Source organism: Lissotriton helveticus, chromosome 1_2, assembly GCF_964261635.1.
Source record: "Lissotriton helveticus chromosome 1_2, aLisHel1.1, whole genome shotgun sequence".
In the NCBI taxonomy this organism is placed as follows: Eukaryota; Metazoa; Chordata; class Amphibia; order Caudata; family Salamandridae; genus Lissotriton; species Lissotriton helveticus.
Genome location: NC_136058.1, coordinates 233,090,142 through 233,110,590, shown reverse-complemented (window position 1 = coordinate 233,110,590; position 20,449 = coordinate 233,090,142). Strand labels below are relative to the sequence as shown.

The 20,449-nt window shown below is 47.4% G+C and overlaps 1 protein-coding gene across 1 annotated transcript in view; it reads left to right on the top strand.

The window, feature by feature from the left end:
* LOC144800052 (cytochrome P450 4B1-like) overlaps nucleotides 1-20,449 on the top strand; it is a 178,697-nt gene that overhangs the window by 92,517 nt on the left and 65,731 nt on the right. Inside the window, exon 9 of the mRNA XM_078671650.1 lies at nucleotides 13,786-13,919. Coding sequence (XP_078527776.1) covers nucleotides 13,786-13,919 — 134 coding nt within the window. The remainder of the gene's footprint in view (nucleotides 1-13,785; nucleotides 13,920-20,449) is intronic.

Sequence of the window (20,449 nt, the reverse complement as noted above, 5' to 3'; positions counted from 1 at the left end):
ATTTAGAATACCACCCGTAATAAGTCGCACTGCTAGGAAGAATTCCAGTTGACCATTTTCAAGTGTTTTCTATTGCATTTAGCTGTTGGACAGTCTACTGAAATGCTATGAATACATTTAAAATTTATTTCAGGGGCATCTTGGAACCAGTACTGAGGTGATGTTGAGGTCCACATTTTCTTATCACTACATGCACTTGTATTGTCCAGTGACATAAATCCCCAACTATGCAAAGAAATAATTAATGGACGGAATGCTGGACAATGCAAACATTCACCACACCACCCCAGTTTGGACTCAGTCAGATGCAAATCAGTCTTGACCCTGTTCCTTATGGGAACAGTCCAGCCCAAACTACCAAACCAGGTCCTCCCTCATCAGCCAGGCTAGCTTGAATCCAGTGTTGTAGTGAGCACAGGACCCACGTCTGGGAATACACTTCCCACTTAGGGTGACGTATTCCAAAGAATCAATTAATGGACAGAATGCTGGACAATGCAAACATTCACCCCCAGCCACCAGGATCTGGGTTTTATCCATCATTCTTTTGCTCACCACAACATCCCCGTTTGGACCCAGCCATATGGAAATCAGTCTTGACCCTGTTCCTTATGGGAACAGTCCAGCCCGAACTACCAAGCCAGGTCCTCCCTGGACCGGAAACAATGGGCCCGATTCACAGAATGAACTTAAGACTCAATCCTAAACTTACTACTATTTTGGTATTCACTGAATGCACTTACTACTTTTGCCATTCACAGAATGAACTCACTACTTTTGGTATTCACAGAAGTTAGGATGTTGTCTTAAGTTTGTCTTAAGACAAACTTAAGATCGACTTAAGACAGACTTAAGACAAACTTAAGACAGACTTAAGACAGACTTAAGACAAAATCCTAACTTCTGTGAATACTAAAAGTGGTAAGTTTATTCTGTGAATACCAACAGTAGTAAGTGCATTCTGTGAATGCCAAAAGTAGTAAGTGCATTCTGTGAATACCAAAATAGTAGTAAGTTTAGGATTGAGTCTTAAGTTCATTCTGTGAATCGGGCCCAATCATCCTGGGACCGGTTTCAGGGCATCACCCTTCATCAGCCAGGCTAGCTTGAATCAAGTGTAGTTAGCACAGGACCCATATCTGGGCATATCCTTCCCACTTAAGGCGACATATGCAAAAGAAAAAATATGTGGATGGAATGCTGGACAATGCTAACATTCACCCCTAGCGATACAAAAGGGGATGATGGACGGAGCGTTTGAGCAAATCAAACACTCACCCCCAGTCAACTGATCTGGGTTTGATCCATCACCATTCTTTAGCCCACTCAGCCACCCCATTTCAGGCATGGCTATATGCAAATCAGTCTGACCCTGTGCCTCGTGGTACCAGTCCAGCCCGAACTGCCAAGCCATGTCTTCCATGGACCGGAAACAAGCATCCTGGGACCGGTTTCAGATTCATAATCCTCATCAGCCAGGCTATCTTGAATCCAGTGGCCAAGTGAGCAAGGGACTCACGTCTGAGCATACCCTGCCACACTTAGGGCGAACAAAGCGATACAAAAGGGGATGATGGACGGAGCGTTTGAGCAAATCAAACACTCACCCCCAGTCAACTGATCTGGGTTTAATCCATCACCATTCTTTAGCCCACTCAGCCACCCCATTTCAGACATGGCTATATGCAAATCAGTCTGCCCCTGTGCCTCGTGGGAACAGTCCAGCCCGAACTGCCAAGCCATGTCTTCCATGGACCGGAAACAAGCATCCTGGGACCGGTTTCCGATTCATAATCCTCATCAGCAGGCTATCTTGAATCCAGATGCTTGTTTCCGGTCCATGGAAGACATGGCTTGGCAGTTCGGGCTGGACTGTTCCCACGAGGCACAGGGTCAGACTGATTTGCATATAGCCATGTCTGAAATGGGGTGGCTGAGTGGGCTAAAGAATGGTGATGGATTAAACCCAGATCAGTTGACTGGGGGTGAGTGTTTGATTTGCTCAAACGCTCCGTCCATCATCCCCTTTTGTATCGCTTTGTTCGCCCTAAGTGTGGCAGGGTATGCTCAGACGTGAGTCCCTTGCTCACTTGGCCACTGGATTCAAGATAGCCTGGCTGATGAGGATTATGAATTCGAAACCGGTCCCAGGATGCTTGTTTCCGGTCCATGGAAGACATGGCTTGGCAGTTCGGGCTGGACTGTTCCCACGAGGCACAGGGTCAGACTGATTTGCATATAGCCATGTCTGGAATGGGGTGGCTGAGTGGGCTAAAGAATGGTGATGGATTAAACCCAGATCCGTTGACTGGGGGTGAGTGTTTGATTTGCTCAAACGCTCCGTCCATCATCCCCTTTTGTATCGCTTTGTTCGCCCTAAGTGTGGCAGGGTATGCTCAGACGTGAGTCCCTTGCTCACTTGGCCACTGGATTCAAGATAGCCTGGCTGATGAGGATTATGAATCCGAAACCGGTCCCAGGATGCTTGTTTCCGGTCCATGGAAGACATGGCTTGGCAGTTTGGGCTGGACTGTTCCCATAAGGCACAGGGTCAGACTGATTTGCATATAGCCATGTCTGAAATGGGGTGGCTGAGTGGGCTAAAGAATGGTGATGGATTAAACCCAGATCAGTTGACTGGGGGTGAGTGTTTGATTTGCTCAAACGCTCCGTCCATCATCCCCTTTTGTATTGCAACATTCACCCCTAGTCACAAGGATCTGGGTTTAATCCATTGTTCTTCTGCCCAGTATGCCATCCCAGTTTGGACCCAGCCATATGCAAATCAGTCTTGACCCTTTGCCTCATGGGAACAGTCCAGACCGAACTTCCAAGCCAGGTTCTCCCTGGACCGGAAACAAGCACCCTGGGACTGGTTTCAGGGCATCACCTTCATCAGCCAGGCTAGCCTGAATCCAGTGGTGTAGTGAGCATGGGACCCACATCTCGGCATACCCTTCCCACTTAGGGCGACATATACAAAAGAAAAAATATATTAACGGAATGCTGGACAATGCAAACATTCACCCCCAGTCACATGCACTTGTATTGTCTAGTGTCACAAATCCCCAAATAGGCAAATTAATTCAGTGGAAGCCATTGATTTTCCAAAGATTTAAAAATGAGCATACCTTCTTTTTTTTCAAAACTGACATGTATTTCTTGTGCACACTCTAGACTATATACAAGGTTCACTGGTTCCTCATAGGAAACTTCAATGTGAAGTTTCACAAATCTTTTCTTTTTTCTATCTTATTGGCCTAATTATCTGCACTTGGATATTATGACCCCCTCCTGTTACATTGCTGTATGAGTGTCTACAGTCCACTCACTTACAAATAATAGGCTAAGTTAGGTATCACCTGCATACAAAATGGATTTAGTATGCAACTTTATTGAACTTTTAGCTTATAATGACACTTTGCACAATTTAAAATTTCGAGACTGCCTTCCGAGACAGAAAAACGTAAAACCTAAGGTATCCCTTCATTGTATATCATCTTCACTTATATTATAATCACTTATATAATTATTTTTAATCTTTAACATGAATGTATATTTACTCTTTTAATTACAATTTGAATAGAATTTACACATTTTTATATTCGTAAATGCATTGTTGTTAGAAATGGGATTTCTGGTTGGCTAAGGCTTGCTCCAAACCCAGGCAGAAACCACCACTCTAGTCAGGGCAAGGGAGTTACACGCCAAGATAACCCCTGCTCACCCCCTTGGTCGCTTGGCACAAGCAGTCAGGCTTATCCCGAAGGCAATGTGTAAAGCATTTGCACAACACACACACACAGCAGCAACACACTAGGCACACCACAAAAAGGAACTCCACACAAGGTTATATATAAAAATATCAAGGAGGACAGATGAATTACCAAGGTGCCTATCTACCGGTACCACATCCTATGGTGCCCCCCGTAATGTATGGCTGGAACCCACACTTCCCTCAGCCACCCCCACAATTCCGAAATATGAACCAACGATTTCCTTTTTTAGGAACAGGCCAAAGAGGACGCGGACGACCCCAGAGAGGACAAGTCCATTGGGAAGACGACCAGAACCCAAGCGACAACACACGCAGCAAGACAAAGGAACCACAACCAGGGATGAGCACAAGAAAACATTAGTCACCAATCTATCCAACCACATCCTCACAGACACGGAGGAAGAAGTACTTAACAAAGGTCTAGGCTTCTCACCAACAGCAAATCTTGAAAAATTTAAGCTCCACTGTGAGCTTTCGGAATTCTTCCGGAAACTTAGATTGAAGGCCTTTTTTGAAAATCAAACACCCACGGAAACCCAGAACCTGGACAAAGGAGATACCACTCTGAAATTAAAATCAACTTTCATTCCGCCTCCACACACAACCCCTGTAGAACTCATCGCTTTTGAACAGGCCATCTACAAAGAGGCTGAACAAACAACAGAAACACAGGTCTTCAAAAATACCAGTGCCAAACATCTTGCTGCCATCAAAAGCCTGAAAAACAACAAGGCCATTATCATAAAACCAGCGGACAAGGGAGGAGGAATTGTTATACAAAATCAAGAAGCATACCACACCGAATGCTTACGTCTTCTGGACGATCAAAAAAACTACAAAAAACTGCAACAAGACCCAAGAAATTTCCTAAGAACCAAGATAGGAATATTGGTACATGAAGCATAAGCTAATGGAGACATTAGTAAACAAGAAGCATCTTTCCTGGTTTCAGGGGGTACCAAAACCCCTTATTTCTACACAATACCAAAGAGTCATAACAATAAGACACCCCGACCAGGAAGACCTATCGTGTCCGGAATAAACTCACTCCTTGAACCACTGTCCCGCTTTTGTGACTTCTACCTACAACCGGTCGTACAAGCAACGCCTGCCTACCTTAAGGACACTAAAGATCTACTTGGTCATATCAACAACCTAAAATTTGACCCCACAACTTCCATCTTAGTGAGCATAGATATTGAAAGCATATACACCTGCTTACCTCAAGACGACATGTTGGAAGTTATCCGGACATCACTGGATACAATTGACTGGAACTACAGAACACCTAGGTCCTTCATTCTGAGTTGTGCCGAAATGGCTCTAAAAGACCATTTTTTTTAATATGAAGGGACCTTCTACCTACAACAAAATGGTACATCTATGGGCAGCACCTTAGCACCGAGCGTGGCAGGGTTGTATGTGTCAAACTTTGAATATCTATATATTCTAAACCCACAGTCTCCATTTAACCAATATATTAAGTTCTACAAGAGGTATATAGACGATGTCTTCCTCATCTAGACAAACACAGAATCTAGATTATCTCAGTTTCTAGTATGGATCCACATTGCAGATCCAAACTTGAAATTCACACACACCACTAGCCGTGAACACATCACCTTTCTGGATTTAGAAATAGAGGCAAATAATGGGGTTCTCACAACAAAAACCCACTTTAAACCTACAGCGAAGAACTCCCTCCTGCATTTCGAAAGCTTCCACCCAAGACCACTACGAGAAAATCTGCCCTAGGGACAATATCTCCGCCTAAGGCGCAATTGTAGTGATGTCAAAGAGTTCAAAGCACAGGCCAATGAGCTGACAGTAAAACTGCAAAATCGAGGATACCCAAATAAAATTGTGAACAAAGCCCAAAAAAGAGCAAGAAATCAAAATCACGAAAGTCTACTGGAAGCAAAACAAGATACCGCATCTACCATACCTTTAACATGTGTCACAACATATAACACAATCTCAAACAAGGTCGCCAAAATAATCCAAGTAACTGGAAAATTGTAAACTCAGGCAAATTGAACTGGGACAAACCCCTCTTTTCCTACAAAAGAGCACAAACTCTCAGAGACAGTCTCGTGTCCACTCGCCACAAAAAACAATTGTACCCCAGAACACTGTTCTGAATGCATGGGGTCTACCAATTGTCACTGGCCATTTCCCATGTGGCAATTGTAGTGTTTGTCACTTGACCCAACCTGTGAAAACACTAAGGGGGTCATTAGGATGGCGGGCGGACTTTGCCCGCCCACCATCCTATCGGAAATCGGGACCGCCCGCCATAAGAGGGGGGTCCCGTAGGGGGTATTAGGATGTGCCCCCCATAGTGGCGGGGACATCCTGCATTTTTATCATTGTGGCGGGCGGTGCTCTCAGCACCGCCCACCACAATGATAAAAATGCACATTTGCATTTATATTAACAAAGCGGCAGGCACCGCAAGGTGCTTGCCGCTTTGTTAGTGTAAATGCAGGGAGGTACCACAGGTACCCCCCGTGTGCACCCCTCACCTCTCCTTCACTCCGGTGGCCCGCAGGGGGCCCCCGAAGTGAAGACCACATGCCTTTCCTTGGCGGCATCGCCGCCACGGAAAGGCATCTGTTATGGGCAATGCTAATATGGGTGGCGGTGTCTAATAGACACCGCCACCATATTAAACGTTTTCCGCCCCGGCCGCAAGGCGACCGAGGTGGAAAAGCGGCGGACGGTCTTTCCGTCCGCCGTGGTCACCCCCGCCATGCTAATATGGCGGGGGTGAATAAGGGTAGGATGGCGGGCAGATTGCCCCCGCCAGGCGGGCGGTGGCTACCGCCAGCCTGGCGGGGCGATCCGCCCGCCATCCTAATGGGCCCCTTAATCTGGAACCCGGGAAAGAATGGAAAATCAAAAGACACACCAATTGCAACTCGGCCAACGTAATCTACCTCATCACGTGCCCTTGTGGACTACGATATGTTGGAATGACCAGCAGGAAAGTGAAAACCAGAATATGCGAACATAGGAGCAACGTCCGCTGTAAACGAAATACCACTAAACTAACAGACCACTACCTAACAGTGGGATATACCACAAATGGCATGACCTGGGTAATCATTGAGCAGTTAGATCAGCATACGGAGAATACCCATGATCAGTTATTTGAAAAGGAACAACGCTGGGTTTACAGGCTATCAACCCACACCAACGGACTGAATGACAATGTACCGTGGAACAGCATACAGAGAAAATAAAGGCAGCTGCAGCAGTCACCTCAATAAATATACCACGTAGCAGTTACGCTAATCCAAACATCTAGCAATAATGACTAACATTAATTTTAATTTCTCATCTTTATAGTGCACCAATAAATAGCTAATTCTATAAAGACCTATCCCACTAAATTGGCACAGTCACCGTAATTTAATATCTATACTAAACCTATCTGCTCAAGAACCCGCATTTAGAGAACACACGCCACTAACCACAATGTAAGTGAGCCCCGATCTAAATTAAACATATTATCATCTGCTTGCATTCGACACAACATGCATCAGCATACTAACTCTCTCATTAAAAGATCGGTTACATTATCATAACGTAGAATACCTAGTGTATCATTAACCCTTTATAATATAGACACAGTAATCTCCACAATGTATCCATTGAGGTCGAGAACCTTCACCAATTGTCAATAATAACTTTATTTAACGATCACAACAAACATGACGCGCCAGGTTCGTGCTCTAGTCGCTCAAACTGCCATTGTGCACCAGCGGAGTCACGTGACTCCTGTAACACACGCGTCTACGCCCACAATCACGTTATAGACAAACCAGGAAGCCGGGTCGGACACACCAGCGGGACCCGACCGACTGCTTAGGTTGAACTGACTTTATCTCGCCTGACAAAGGTGAGTACTGGCACCCGACTTGCTCGGTGGCCACTTTAGCAAACAGGACGCCTTTTAAAAGTGTAATCCCTTTCCATTTCTTATCCCGTTCTCTCCGTCCATAGTGTCGGCAGAGTAGTAGCAGAAAACGCTTGGTGCCATGATGCCTAACTAGCTCAGAGTCAAAGTGAGGCCAAGTTGTCAGTTTATACATTTTGTCAGTCATTGTTTTGTCTAACTATATGTTTGAATGTGTATCCTTAAGAACCGCCACGCGCAATCACGTCAAATCTGGTTTTTATAATTTTAATCCTCACACAAAATGTGGCAATAAGCGATGAGATATATAGCACAAACAAAAACGCGATATGCAAATATGAGCGTCCTACCACCCCATGGACCCCCATAGATTTCTTTCTATTTAAATACCATGAGGGCACATTGTAGCCACGCATGGTCTTTTTGTGGATAATTATTGTGCATGTCTTCACGCAGTCACATGCATGATACCAATATCTACAAATCAAAGAGCGCGATAACTAAATAATGCATGACCTCATAAAATAACTATTGGCAGCTGCATAATTTTTCTTTTCAGGAACTCTCAAAACAGAGGATTCGTAAGTAACGTTTCCACTACACTCACAGCACACTTTAGGGTGTGTGCTGATATTATTCCCCTAGTGACTTCTCTTTTTGTGAGTCATATACATCACTCTGGTCCTGAAGAAAGCCTTATGAAACAACCGAAAGGCTGAAACTAGTAGACCCTCCTTTTATTTTTATTTGGGATACTGAGGTACATAGCAAAGCCTCAAGGGCATCCCTCCATGTGTTTTTAACTCTTGTCCTCGGGCCCAGCAATTAAAACTTTTATAAGGGTTATACCCAGAGACATTTTTAACCCATAATCGCACTTCACTTAGCACTTCACTTTCTATACCACAAACAACCTGCTCCGCTGTAACTCAGGCGTTGTAGCACAGCTGGATTGTACTAGGCAATCCGGCTGGGCCCCGATGATGAAGCTAGCCACCTACCAGGTAGGTGGGTGAGGGGTTTCCTATAAACTACCTGAAGTTGTTTGCGCTTAAACCCCGAAGAGTTTCTCCAGTCAAGAGCATAGACTGCATAACTCCATTGAAGGGCTTGTCCAATTGTGTTTACAAGTATATTACCTAGGGAAAAGGATGAGTCCTTAATTTCCTTACTCTCTATTTTTGTTCTACTTTTTTATATATAAAAATAGCCTTTGTATTACCATAAACACATTAGATCATAATCACACAATTACACTGTGCCAACTGGCACTGGGCAGTATTTACAGGGGATTATATACACAGGACAGGGCCACATGGGCCACCGTCAGAATAAGCACTTAGTAGAAATAGCACTTAGTAGGAATAGCACTTAGAATAACCGTAGCACAAAATCACACCTGTAGAACACAACCAGTAACCACTGGTAAAAGGTAGGAACACAGTACGCAATACTAGTCACCATAAACATAGGTCACGTAGTGAAACATAACCTTACTAGCATAACCATACTAGGTAAAAACAACCTCCTAAGCATAAACACATTTAGAGGTATCACAGGCATAAAGGCATTGCACATTACGCATAAATCACATTAGGCAATTATCATCACAAACATAGTAGGTAATCACATTGCTCAAAAATCACATGAGGCATAACCATGTACCTTAAGTGAGGGCACGACACCTAATACTGTCCCCAGGCCAACTTGGCCTCTCAGGGGCTCAAAACGCCCTTTGTCCAGCAGAGTCAGGGCTACAAGCTACCACTGCAGCAATGCGCAGGGCGCAGGGGCACCACCTAAACGTTGCAACTGCCCACTAGGTGTTGGGCAGCTGGGGAAACTGAGCCTGGCACCAGCGTGCCTCCTGGCTCTCCTCTGGGTCTCCTACAAAATAAAATGTGCCCCGAAACATTGGAGCGACGGGCGCTCTAAAAGGAAATACTCCCCCAAATCCGCCTTGGGACTTTGATGAAAGATGTGCCTCCAAGTCCTCCTTGGGACTTCCAAACAAATGGCCCCCAAAGAAAATATGCCCCCACGGGGACTCTAGGGCAAATGTTGGCCAGCAGGAAAAAGAACTTGCCCCCAGATCGTAGGAGCAGCCCGCTGCACTACGGGGCCGCTCAAAACTATGGCAACGCTCCTAGACATTGGAGTCCCGCTCTGGGGACTCTGAAAACAATGGTGCCCCTAGACGTTGGAGCCGCCCGCAACGGTGGGCCCGCTCATGACCTAGGTAGGGTCATGCTGCCCTGCTTCAGCAGCACTCTGGAATGCATGAAGCCCCCACCCCAGCCGGTCTCGACTTACCGGGCTGCTCTCTGTTCTGCTGGGCTGCTCCAGAGTTTCGGTGCCGTTTCCGCTCTGCAGCAGTGCGGCGGAAGCTGCAGGCAGGCTGTTAGGCAGTGGGGCAGGCGCCGACAATGCGCCTCATGCCCCCCTCGATACCGGTGGCTGCAGCTTCTCTCCTTCTGGTGGAATGCGGGGTAGGCTCCCGCCGCACCTCAGGCTCTGCTTTCTCCCTCCTCGGGGCAATCTGCGAGGCTCCCACCGTCACCAGGGACCCCCGCCAGGACCAGCAGCACATCTCTGCTTCCGGCTGGTGGCAAGCCTCACATCACGCGCCTCTCCCCTTGCAGGCTTCCGTAGGTTTCTTCCGTTGCCGGGCAACTCCCGGTGCGAGCACCAATCGCAGCGCGGCTCCCCTCTGACGTCAGCGGGGAGCTGGCGAGGTGCTCCTGGGACTCCCGGGCCGGCAGCGGTGTTTTAAGCAATGTTGGGGCAATACACGGCAGGCTCCCGTGTCAGTATAAAGTCCCTGGTGGGGTGGGCACCCGCTAGGGGTACGAAAATCGTCACAACTTCCTTGGTGGGGTGGGCACCCGCCGGGGGTAAAAACTAGGCATAAAGTCCCTGGTGGGGTGGGCACCCGTTAGGGATTTCAAACTAGGCAAATATGTGGGGTGGGCACCCACGCCAAAATCGGCAATTAGGTGGCAGGCAGTGCGGGTTGGCCACCCGCCCCACAAACAAACACAATCACGGGGGAAACTCCACACCGGGGGTTCCCCTGTGTAGACGCTCACAGCTCGGCGCTGCAGCCCACGAGGACGTCGCTCCTCAGGTCAACCAAAGTGCCTTCTTGTTTAGGATGAGAAATACAGTGCTCCCAGGCGCTACAGGCAAGAAGTCCAGGGGAAGTCCTTCGGAATTCAGGAGGGGGGCAAAGGCTGACCCAGGGGCCAGCTCACAGGGCCCTCCAGCAGGGAGGCGATCCCCAGTGGTGGTCCTCCTGGCGCCTAGCAGCAGCAGCAGGCCCCCTCCAAGTTAGGTCACAGAGAGAACACTTTCATGGGGTCACAGCCCCTCTTTTATACACCTAAATCCTTTGTTTCCAAAGGTGCTGGCAAGGGGCGAACCAGATGCAACTGGTTCCTGAGCACTTTGTTTTGCTCAGCCCCTCTCCCTATTCACAGGGTGGGTCAGGGACATCAGACACACCACAGGGGATGGAGCCAGCATTGTGGAGGGAAGGTCCAGCCCTATTCAGGTCCCAGGTGCACTCCTCCCTCCCATCAACATGCAGATCTCTCCATTAACCACCGGGGCAGACCCATCCTGACTCCTGGAGCCAGGCACACCAGCCAGCTCCAGCCAATCACAAGCCAGACAGTTAATTCACATTCACTGCACAGACTTCCACATTAGACACAATAACTCCACGCACATCATCGCGCAGCATTTAATCTCACGAGTTCGCAGATACCAAACTCGCCCCTGCACTACCCACACATCAGGAACTACCATGGACAACCATATTCCCCATGCATTCCTATGGGAGGGCAGGCCAGTCTCACCACACATACACAGAGAGCGCACGCACTTTACACGGGACCACAGTGAAAAAGTGCACAGAGGCCTAAAATCACCAACACCAGGTTACAGAAACAGGCTAGGCAAATGCAAAAAGTTTCCGGGTTAACCTGCCAAAAGGGCCAAGTCCAACATAACCCCTTTCCAGCCAAAATGCAGGGTAGACCAATCACTCCCTTGATGGGCTTCCCTGCTTTGGGCAATAGAACACGGATGCGGGCCCACACAACAGGGACACCCTCCGGTTCTACGCCATTATGAACCCACATGGTTTCCTCCAAACAAGAACTCTCTGGCCCAACTAGGATACCCCACTGGTACTCTCTAGTTGTCCACGGCCAGGACCAGGCCTTAGGCCATCCAGATGCCACAGGTCCTGACAAACTCACAGAGTGGGGGGCAGTAACCCCTGGCACACAATAGCCATTCTCCACTCTCCCTCTCAGTGTAGCTACAACTACCACTGATCCTTCAGCCTAGGGTCCGCACCCTCAGGCTGACCAGAGGTCACGGGCAAGAATGCCCCACCCTACCTCTACTTCTGGGGTTCTGCACCCTCCCAGGGAAGCACCCACCAGAACACAACTCTCCCACCAGTTCAGGACCTCTCTCCATCACTGGTCTGGAATGTACAATCACCGGATGCACCGGGGTCAGAGGCGAGGACGCCCTCCCTCTGCACTCCCTTCCAGAGTTCTGCACCCTCCCACTGTAGAGCAGGGTCCCTTTCCTTTAAGATGGGCCCTCCCTGCTCAGGGTAATACTTCCCTAGTCAGCCAGGGACCCTAAGGATCCCGGCGAGGCCTGCACCACCCCTTCTGGGAAACACAGGTTCCTTCTCCTTTCAGATGGGTTTAGTTTAGTTAGTTTAGTTTAAATATTTAATTTGTAATGCGCAACAGATACCCAAGTAGGGTTTACCGGCGCTAGGTGCGAAAAGGTCAGGGAGCACAGGATGGGTCCTTCCTATGTTCACAGGGGTACCCCTAGAAGGCAACCCGGCCAGGACACTGGTTACAGATGCCCTGCCTTCCAGGTCAGGCTACAACCTGAACTTGGCCTTCCCCTCCTGGGAAATGCCCAGCGAACCCGGACTTCACGGGGAGCACGCATGCTCCCCCTTGAGGGTGACACATCACTAATGTGTCGAGCGAAAGTCTGCTTATCAAAGAAACAGAAGTGGCGTCACCATAGTCCCTCACGGGGGGCTCAGCCCTTCTGGCTGGCCCCTGACCCACTGGCTTTTCCACTGGGGTTTTTCTCCCCCGATCTCCCCTCAACCAGGACTTCTACACCCTCCACTTAGGAGCGGTACTGCCCAACACCAGGACCACAGGAGTTCTGGTTACAGAAACTCCCCGTCCTCTAGACACAGGAAGATCCTCCTCAAATGACCTGTAAGTACAGCCTAGGCCCCCGACCTGGCGCTCCCTTAGGGACCCTCCAGGCCCTGAGACAGGGTTTAGGACACTTGGAGACACTCCAGTGCCTTTGCAGGACCTCGAGCACACCAGAGGTACACCTCCCATGCAAGCTTCTTGTCAAGCAAAGAACTCACACCTACTCCTCCAGGGCCTCTTCAGGACCTACCGCACACCACCAGAGGTACACCTCCCATGCAAGCTTCTTGCCAAGCAAAGAACTCACACCTACTCCTCCAGGGAAACACACCACTCATCCACACACTCCCCCTCCAGACTGGTGAGACAGTACCTCACTGCCTCTAACTCTCAATCTGTACCCCTCCTACTGAGCACCAGGCACCATACTCTGGGAACTGGGAATGGGACTTCACGCACTGGACACATTTTAGCTGCCACCACTGGATCCTACCATACTGGGGAATCCAGACACACATACTAAACTCAGGCGATAACCACCCTCCTGAGCTAGCCCTTTCTCCTCCACACTCCATCTCTCCTATCTATCCCCACCTCTTGGGACAGGAACAGGGATTGGGCACTGGACCCAGGAAGGGACTCCCTATCTACTGGCATCCTGCCCTGTCATTTTCTCTCTTCTGCCACTAAACATAAAGTGCAGGAACACCATTTGAAAAGGACACTCTTGAGGAAAAACAAAATCAAAAACAATAATCCCCAACATGTGACTATCTAAAATGCAGAGTTTTGTAATGTAGCCAGTTGTTGCTGTGGTACTGTGCAAACACAAGTCATTATTCAGAGCATCTACACTTTATTTCTTACAGGGATGACCTTGGTCAAATGACATACACAACAATGTGTATTAAGGAAAGTCTCCGCCTCTACCCACCAGTACCTAGAGTGAGTCGGCAGCTCATCAAGCCAATCACATTTGTTGATGGACGAACTTTACCAGAAGGTCATACTTATGCTCCTGAAATGTATATTATCTTTTCTCATGTTTCACAGATGTTCAGCTATACAATGTCATTTTTTTTCAGATCCTACAATTGTGATTAATATGACTCATTAGTTATACAGCCTACGTAGGTATACAGTGTTTTCTGCATCCTAGTTTTCCAGGTCTACCCCTCTCCAAGAGGGCCAAAAGGATCTCAGGCGGATCGCCAACGCCCGCATGGCGGTAGCGATCCACCTGAGAACCTTCCCCACCCGCCACCCATTTCCCCCCCACCATATCACTATGGCGGGGGGACCGCGGCGGACGGGAAGACCGTCCAACGCTTTTTCACCCGGTCAACGAGTTGACCGGGCAGAAAAGGGTTTAATATTACCATGGTTGCGGAAAGATGCCTGCGGGCCCACAGGGACTCTGGGGGGAGGGAGTGCACATGGGGGGTACCTATGGTACCCCCGCATTTCCATGCAAAACATGGCAGGCATGGAAGTGCACAACATGCCTTCCTGGCATTGTGGCGGGCGGTGCTGAGATCCCTGCCCGCCACAATGTTAGGAATGCAGGATGCGCCCGCCACTGTGGTGGGCGCATCCTAATGGTAGCCACGGGACCCCCGCTTTTATGGCGGGCGGTCCCTTTGTACGACGGGATGGCGGGCGGACATCCTATTGGGCGGCCATCCTAATGGGTCCCAAGTCTCAATTCAGCCTTCCCTTCATTACTGGTTCCCTGATTCTGTGAGCCTGGTTTACTCTTTCTTGCTTCAGGCTATTTCAACTCTGTGAGCTCAGTTTGAAGGGTCTCACTGATGACCTTGATGCTGAGTCTGCTTGTGTTCTTTCACAATCCTGATGGTATATTTCCACAATTGCTCTTTGATTTATGTTTCCATTGTTACTTGGTTCCATTTTACTGTCCTGGAAAGCTATTGTATTTGTCTTCTTCCTCTTGTTTATCCTGCCCCTCTGTACATGTGATTGCATTTTTCCTTGTTCTGACTGCACACTTCCTGATCTGTCATGAAAATTAAATTCAAATTCCTTGCCTATGTCTGTGTTTCTGTACTAGCTGCATATTCTTGTCCTGTTCTAGTTGGGGGCCTATTCCGATCTGGGTTGGAAAGCGAGTATGATGTGGCCGTATGCTGTCGGACTCAGTTCGGTCGGACTCCCATAGAAGTCAATGGGAGCCGGTCTTACGATTCGTACATGGGCTCCCATTGACTGAATCGGTACGTCGCGGACAAGTGCGCCCCCTACAGTGGGTACGCGTCATTGCCATCCGCACCGTACATGCCTGTGTTGGGGGACCCATGGGTCTCCCTCTGTGTCCTAGTTGTAAGGATGCGGGTAATAGGGGGTCCGATGCGGACCCCCAAAGTCCAACTCCGGGAGCTATTGCGAGCCAGACGCTCCAACTCGATCCGGTTGTCCGAATCGAGCATCGTACTAGCTCGGTCGTGAAACGTCTCCATTGTGCGCCATGATTTGCTTGTGACTGAGTTGTACGGACCGGTTCGGACCCGGAAACGATTTGGACGGAGATTTCGCGCTTGTTCGTATCATACTTCGACGTCCGGACCCGTGTACGACGAAAATACAGATCCCGAGGCTTGTGCCTCTGGCACAGAGGCCCACCCAACCCTCTTGCTCCATAAGAGATGCTGAGTGTCTTTCTGAACATTGTAAGACTAATCTGCTCCTAGCCTTCTTGTAAAATCTATTTAACCACGTAGATATCACTGTCCTAGTAGCATACAACCCATCTTGTAAAATAGCTTATCTATTGTTTCCTTTGTACCCTTTTGTTGTTAGACTAGCAGATGTTAAACCGCTTCTCCTGAATTCCCTTGACCTCTGTTACCTACCCTTGTGCTGAACTCAGCTAGTTCCCTGACAGAGAAAGAAAGCACCTAGACATGTCCTGAACTCAGCTACTTAGTTGACACATGGTGCTCCCCTGAGAAGATCTTACAAGCTAGCTAGTAAGTAAAGTGACACATTTTGAGATGATGAAGTGGACACTGTTGAGTTAACGGTGCAGATATTTATAGGAGTGAAGGGACCAAGCGCTATTAAATTTCCTGTTCTTATAGTGTTTTCAGAGCTAAGAGGATTTTTTTATTACATCAGAACTTATTTAAATTAAAAAAGTATGAAAGAAGCATACAATCGGATGTGTTCAAATCTCAGAGTTCAGTGAGGTGTGTAAGGAAGACAAAATATATTTGCATGAGGATTTGTAAATTTAGTAGGTCTTTTACTAAGTCAAGATAATCGATCATGGTGATGATTTGAACATTCACAGAGGCGTGTGTGGAACTATATGGAAAATCAAGTGATATGTGAATTCGCTGAGACTAGGGCCCCATTACGATGGCGGTTGGACATAGTCCACCCGCCACCTTAACAGTAAACGAGACCGACTGCCAGAGGTACGGCGGTCCCGCTAGGCTCATTAGGATGCGACCGCCACCCTGGCAGTCTCATCCTGCATATTTTACATTGCAGCTGGCGGTGCTGTAAGCAGCATCCGCCACAATGTGAAATATGCATGCGGTGCCTCCCACCTTGTGTATGCCAATGTAGGGGGGTACCATAGGTACCCCCCACATGCAGCCCCCTACCTCCTCAGGGGGCCGTAACAGGCCTCCAATGCAAAATCCGCTGGCCTTTCCATGGTGGAATCGCCGCCATGGAAAGGCCATGAAAATTGCACATTGTAATATGGATGGCGGTGCCACCATATCATGCCCCAAAACCACACAGCAGGCAATCGGAGCGATTGTCTGCAGGCGGAAAAGTGGTGGACAGTCTATCTGTCCGCCGCGGAACCCCCTCCATACTAATATGGAGGGGGTGAATCAGGTGCAGATGGTGGGCGGATCGCCACTGCGGAGCCGGGCGGTGGCGATCCGCCCACTATCATAATGGGGCCCTGTATTAGCATGTGTTATCTTTTATATCAAAGAAATAGATTGAGTCCATTGAGAAGAGGAGATGGGCCTTGCACAGGTATGAAAGGTTGAGCTTCAGAATGGAGGATATTTATCTTTATCTTCATTCAAGGAGAGAGTACCACTGCCAAAACAATTGATGGCTGAAATAGAGATCTGTGTATGCCCAAATGTGAGGGAGTGTTAGCAGTTAAACAAAATAGGCTGATTAGAATGATTAGAATGAATTTTCAGGTCCTGTGTTTCTCAAGCAAAGGCTAAACATTGGCCTATCCACTTTGCGGAACGAATTGCTGAAGTAGGCAGGCTCTTTTCATACATCTCAGAAGTGGGATGCAGACAGGTAATCCCCTAATGTTGATGTTGCTACATGGCCTCCTCTGGCTGCTTAAAGGATACTGATTTTCTGAGACTGGTCATTTAATTGTGTTTGCCCGGAGTCTAGTCTCGAAGTAACTCCTTAGTTGTCTCAAATTAATATGCTATAAACTGGCTTTTTTCGACAATTTGTGGTAAAGCTTGTTTAAGCATGTATGTTAGCCAACTCCAGGATAGCAACTTCAGTTTCCAAGGCTTCATAAATGTATGTAAACTCGATCACAAGGCAGATGTCATTTTCTGCACTGTAAGAACGTAATACTGCCTAATTCCAAGGTAATGCCTTTACTAGTAGCCCAATTGAGTCCTTCCTTCCTCCCTCCATCCTGCACCTCCAGGAGTTTTCTCACTCAGTCCAATTGCTTGTTAAATGCAGTCTCATTCATTTCTGACTGTAAAAGCGCTGGCTACTCCATTTGTTGATCCAATCCATTGGAAGGCCTGTTAGTTTCAAGTCAGTTAAGTGGATGGTCACCCATGTTCTGACTGGCGAGTAAGGTTAGACATCTAAATGTGCATTGTAAGAAACTGTGGTTCCGCCATGTGTTGCAAAGCACTGCTCTTGGCCACCCATCTTGCAATTTTTCAGATTGACAATGGCCCTTTACACACAGTAACTGACATTCCTAAAAGGGAATCCATTCAATTAACTTGGCCAATGGAACCTCTAAACGCCTGCTACTAGGCCTCCTACAAATGAATGTGGATTTAATGCCACTTAGAGAATGCATGTATTAGAAAAGGAGATTATGTAATGATATAAACATACTACACAAGTCAAGCCATGATTTTTGTTTATATATTCAGGTGTCTATTCATAAAAAGGTGTCAGCGCGCTCTGTAGAGTAGTAGGTAACAATACAGACTGTAATGGTGAATGCCCCATGCATAAGTAATGAGGACACAGACAATGTTAGTTAGGGCTCGTGCGCCCGGCCTCTTTTATTATCAGTGTCACATGTCCTTTGACACCTGTGCTGGTTGGGTGTGGGGTGGGATGTGAGCCAGCCCACAGGCAGTGGCTGGTACATCAAACAACTAGAACAGTGACCAGCAGGTCACTACGTCCCTCCCAAACTTTATTCAAACTGGAATAACAAAGTCCAACCTGTGGGAGAGAATAAAACAATAAATAGGAACTTCGACTGAGTCTGTTCAGCTGCTGGCAGAAACAAGACAATGGTACAGCTGCAGCTAGGATCACCAGTTCTGCCTGGCACGGTTAAATATTGGCCTACAGGTCCGGTACTCCTTAGACTCCAGGTGTGGAAGTCGACACCAATGTCTCTCTATGTCCAGTTCTCTGTGACGGTGCAGGTGGAGTGATGGTGAATCTGGTAGATGTCACGTTTTCACCAATCAGTCCTGGTTGTTGTTGCATCTTCTAGCAGCGGCTGGCGCACAAGAGCATTTGGGTTCTGCCCATATCCTTTGTGGCCCCTTTACTAATATCCTTTCACCTACAAACGAAGTTACACATTTTAAACTAAGTTCATGCCTGACTGTCTTGCTCTAATGCAAGGGACAGGCCATCAGGTATCTTCAGTAGCTGAAATGTACGTCTTGATGCTGCACTGTAACATAAAAAGGGCTTATGCACCTGCAGCCCTCGTCTTGCCTCGGATCCCTGGTGATGTCGCTCCCCAGTCTCCTCCTCTTTCGGGCGGCGCTATATAGATTAGCCTCGGTGTTTCACTCTTCAGCTCAGGCTGCAGGAGGCTGAACGTCAATCAAGAATACCTTCCCCACCCTTTCTCCTTTTGTCATAGGGTGGGGTGGAATCAGGTAGGAAGAATCAATAACCACACCCCACCTTGACCTTGTTACGAAATGGGTAGAGTTTAGAAGAGTACGAGATACTGCAAACTCCTTCTTCTGGAATGCCAGGCCGTTTCCACTTTCATTTTGTTCATTAGTGCAGGACAGGGTGAAATGCTGTATTCCAGCAGCTATGAAAGGGGTTTAGGAATACCGGCAGAATTGATATAATCAATTCAGCCCAGCTGTCAATGCTAGTGAATTGCCACAGCTACGGAACAGGCATTAAAGTGACCTCAAGATATGACCCACAATATGAGTAAATTAGCGCACTTTGGGATATAATAAAAAGTAAGTTCTGATTTTTGAGTGGCTACACAGTAAAAATCAAAAACCTGTTTAAGTATTTGTTTTGCTTTCACTTCCCTGTCTTGCTAAGGAATGTGCCCACTCACAAGAAGGATCTGTGTTCGACTCCATTGTACAGATAAAATCCTGTTAAACTCCGTCAACATTTCATTCTGTTGGATAACATGAGTACTCTTAAACCTTTTGGCTTCAGAGTATGAGATTGAGATGATCAAATTCCTCTTTCCACCTCTCCTCAACTCAGTGGGCATGTTTACTTGTATTGAGAAATTGTATAGTGCTTTTTCTTTAATTTAGAATATGGTGCTCTCACAATCACACAGAGCACTGTTTCAATGTCAATACTAGCTATGAAAGAGCTATCCCAAAATGAGCTATCCCTATGCACTAAACAAAAATAGAACACATACAAGCCCAGACAAAAATACAAAATTGTAAGCAGGCACAAGAAAACAGATGACCACAAATACAGTAAATGCACACAAATAGGCAACCAGACACATACACACCGCCTGCCCTGATACAGACAGATGGGTACACACGGACAGGGAAAAGACAGAGAACTGCAAAGGTACAAAACTAGGCACACACTTTTAAACCAGAGAAAACAAAATATGCCTTTAAATTGTTTAATTCTCAGATTGTAAATAGGGCCTCAAAAATGCCATGTATTGTGAGTTGAGAAAACCAAGCAGTGTTCTATGCAGATCGGGATACCGTGTTGGATATGGACAGGAGATGTGTCACCAATGGTTAATTTCTAAACTGGTGTGCATCGAGTGAAGCTGGTTTTCAGGTGGCATTTGATAAGAAGCAGCTCACAATAATTGCAGATCGACTTATTGAAAATGGACACATCTGCAAGCAGAATTTCTGATGATCTGGCTTGCCAGGTCCAAATTTCCCTCAGAAAGGTCATGCTCATTTACTGAAATTCTTTCAGAAATGTCTATTGTAATTGTGGTTCCTAGCTAGGGTCTGCTGTGAAGTTCATTATTTTAGTCCAATAAAAAAAGTCCAAGGGGTAGACCCCACATCCCCGCCTTGGGAAAGTAGGTCATTTGCATGG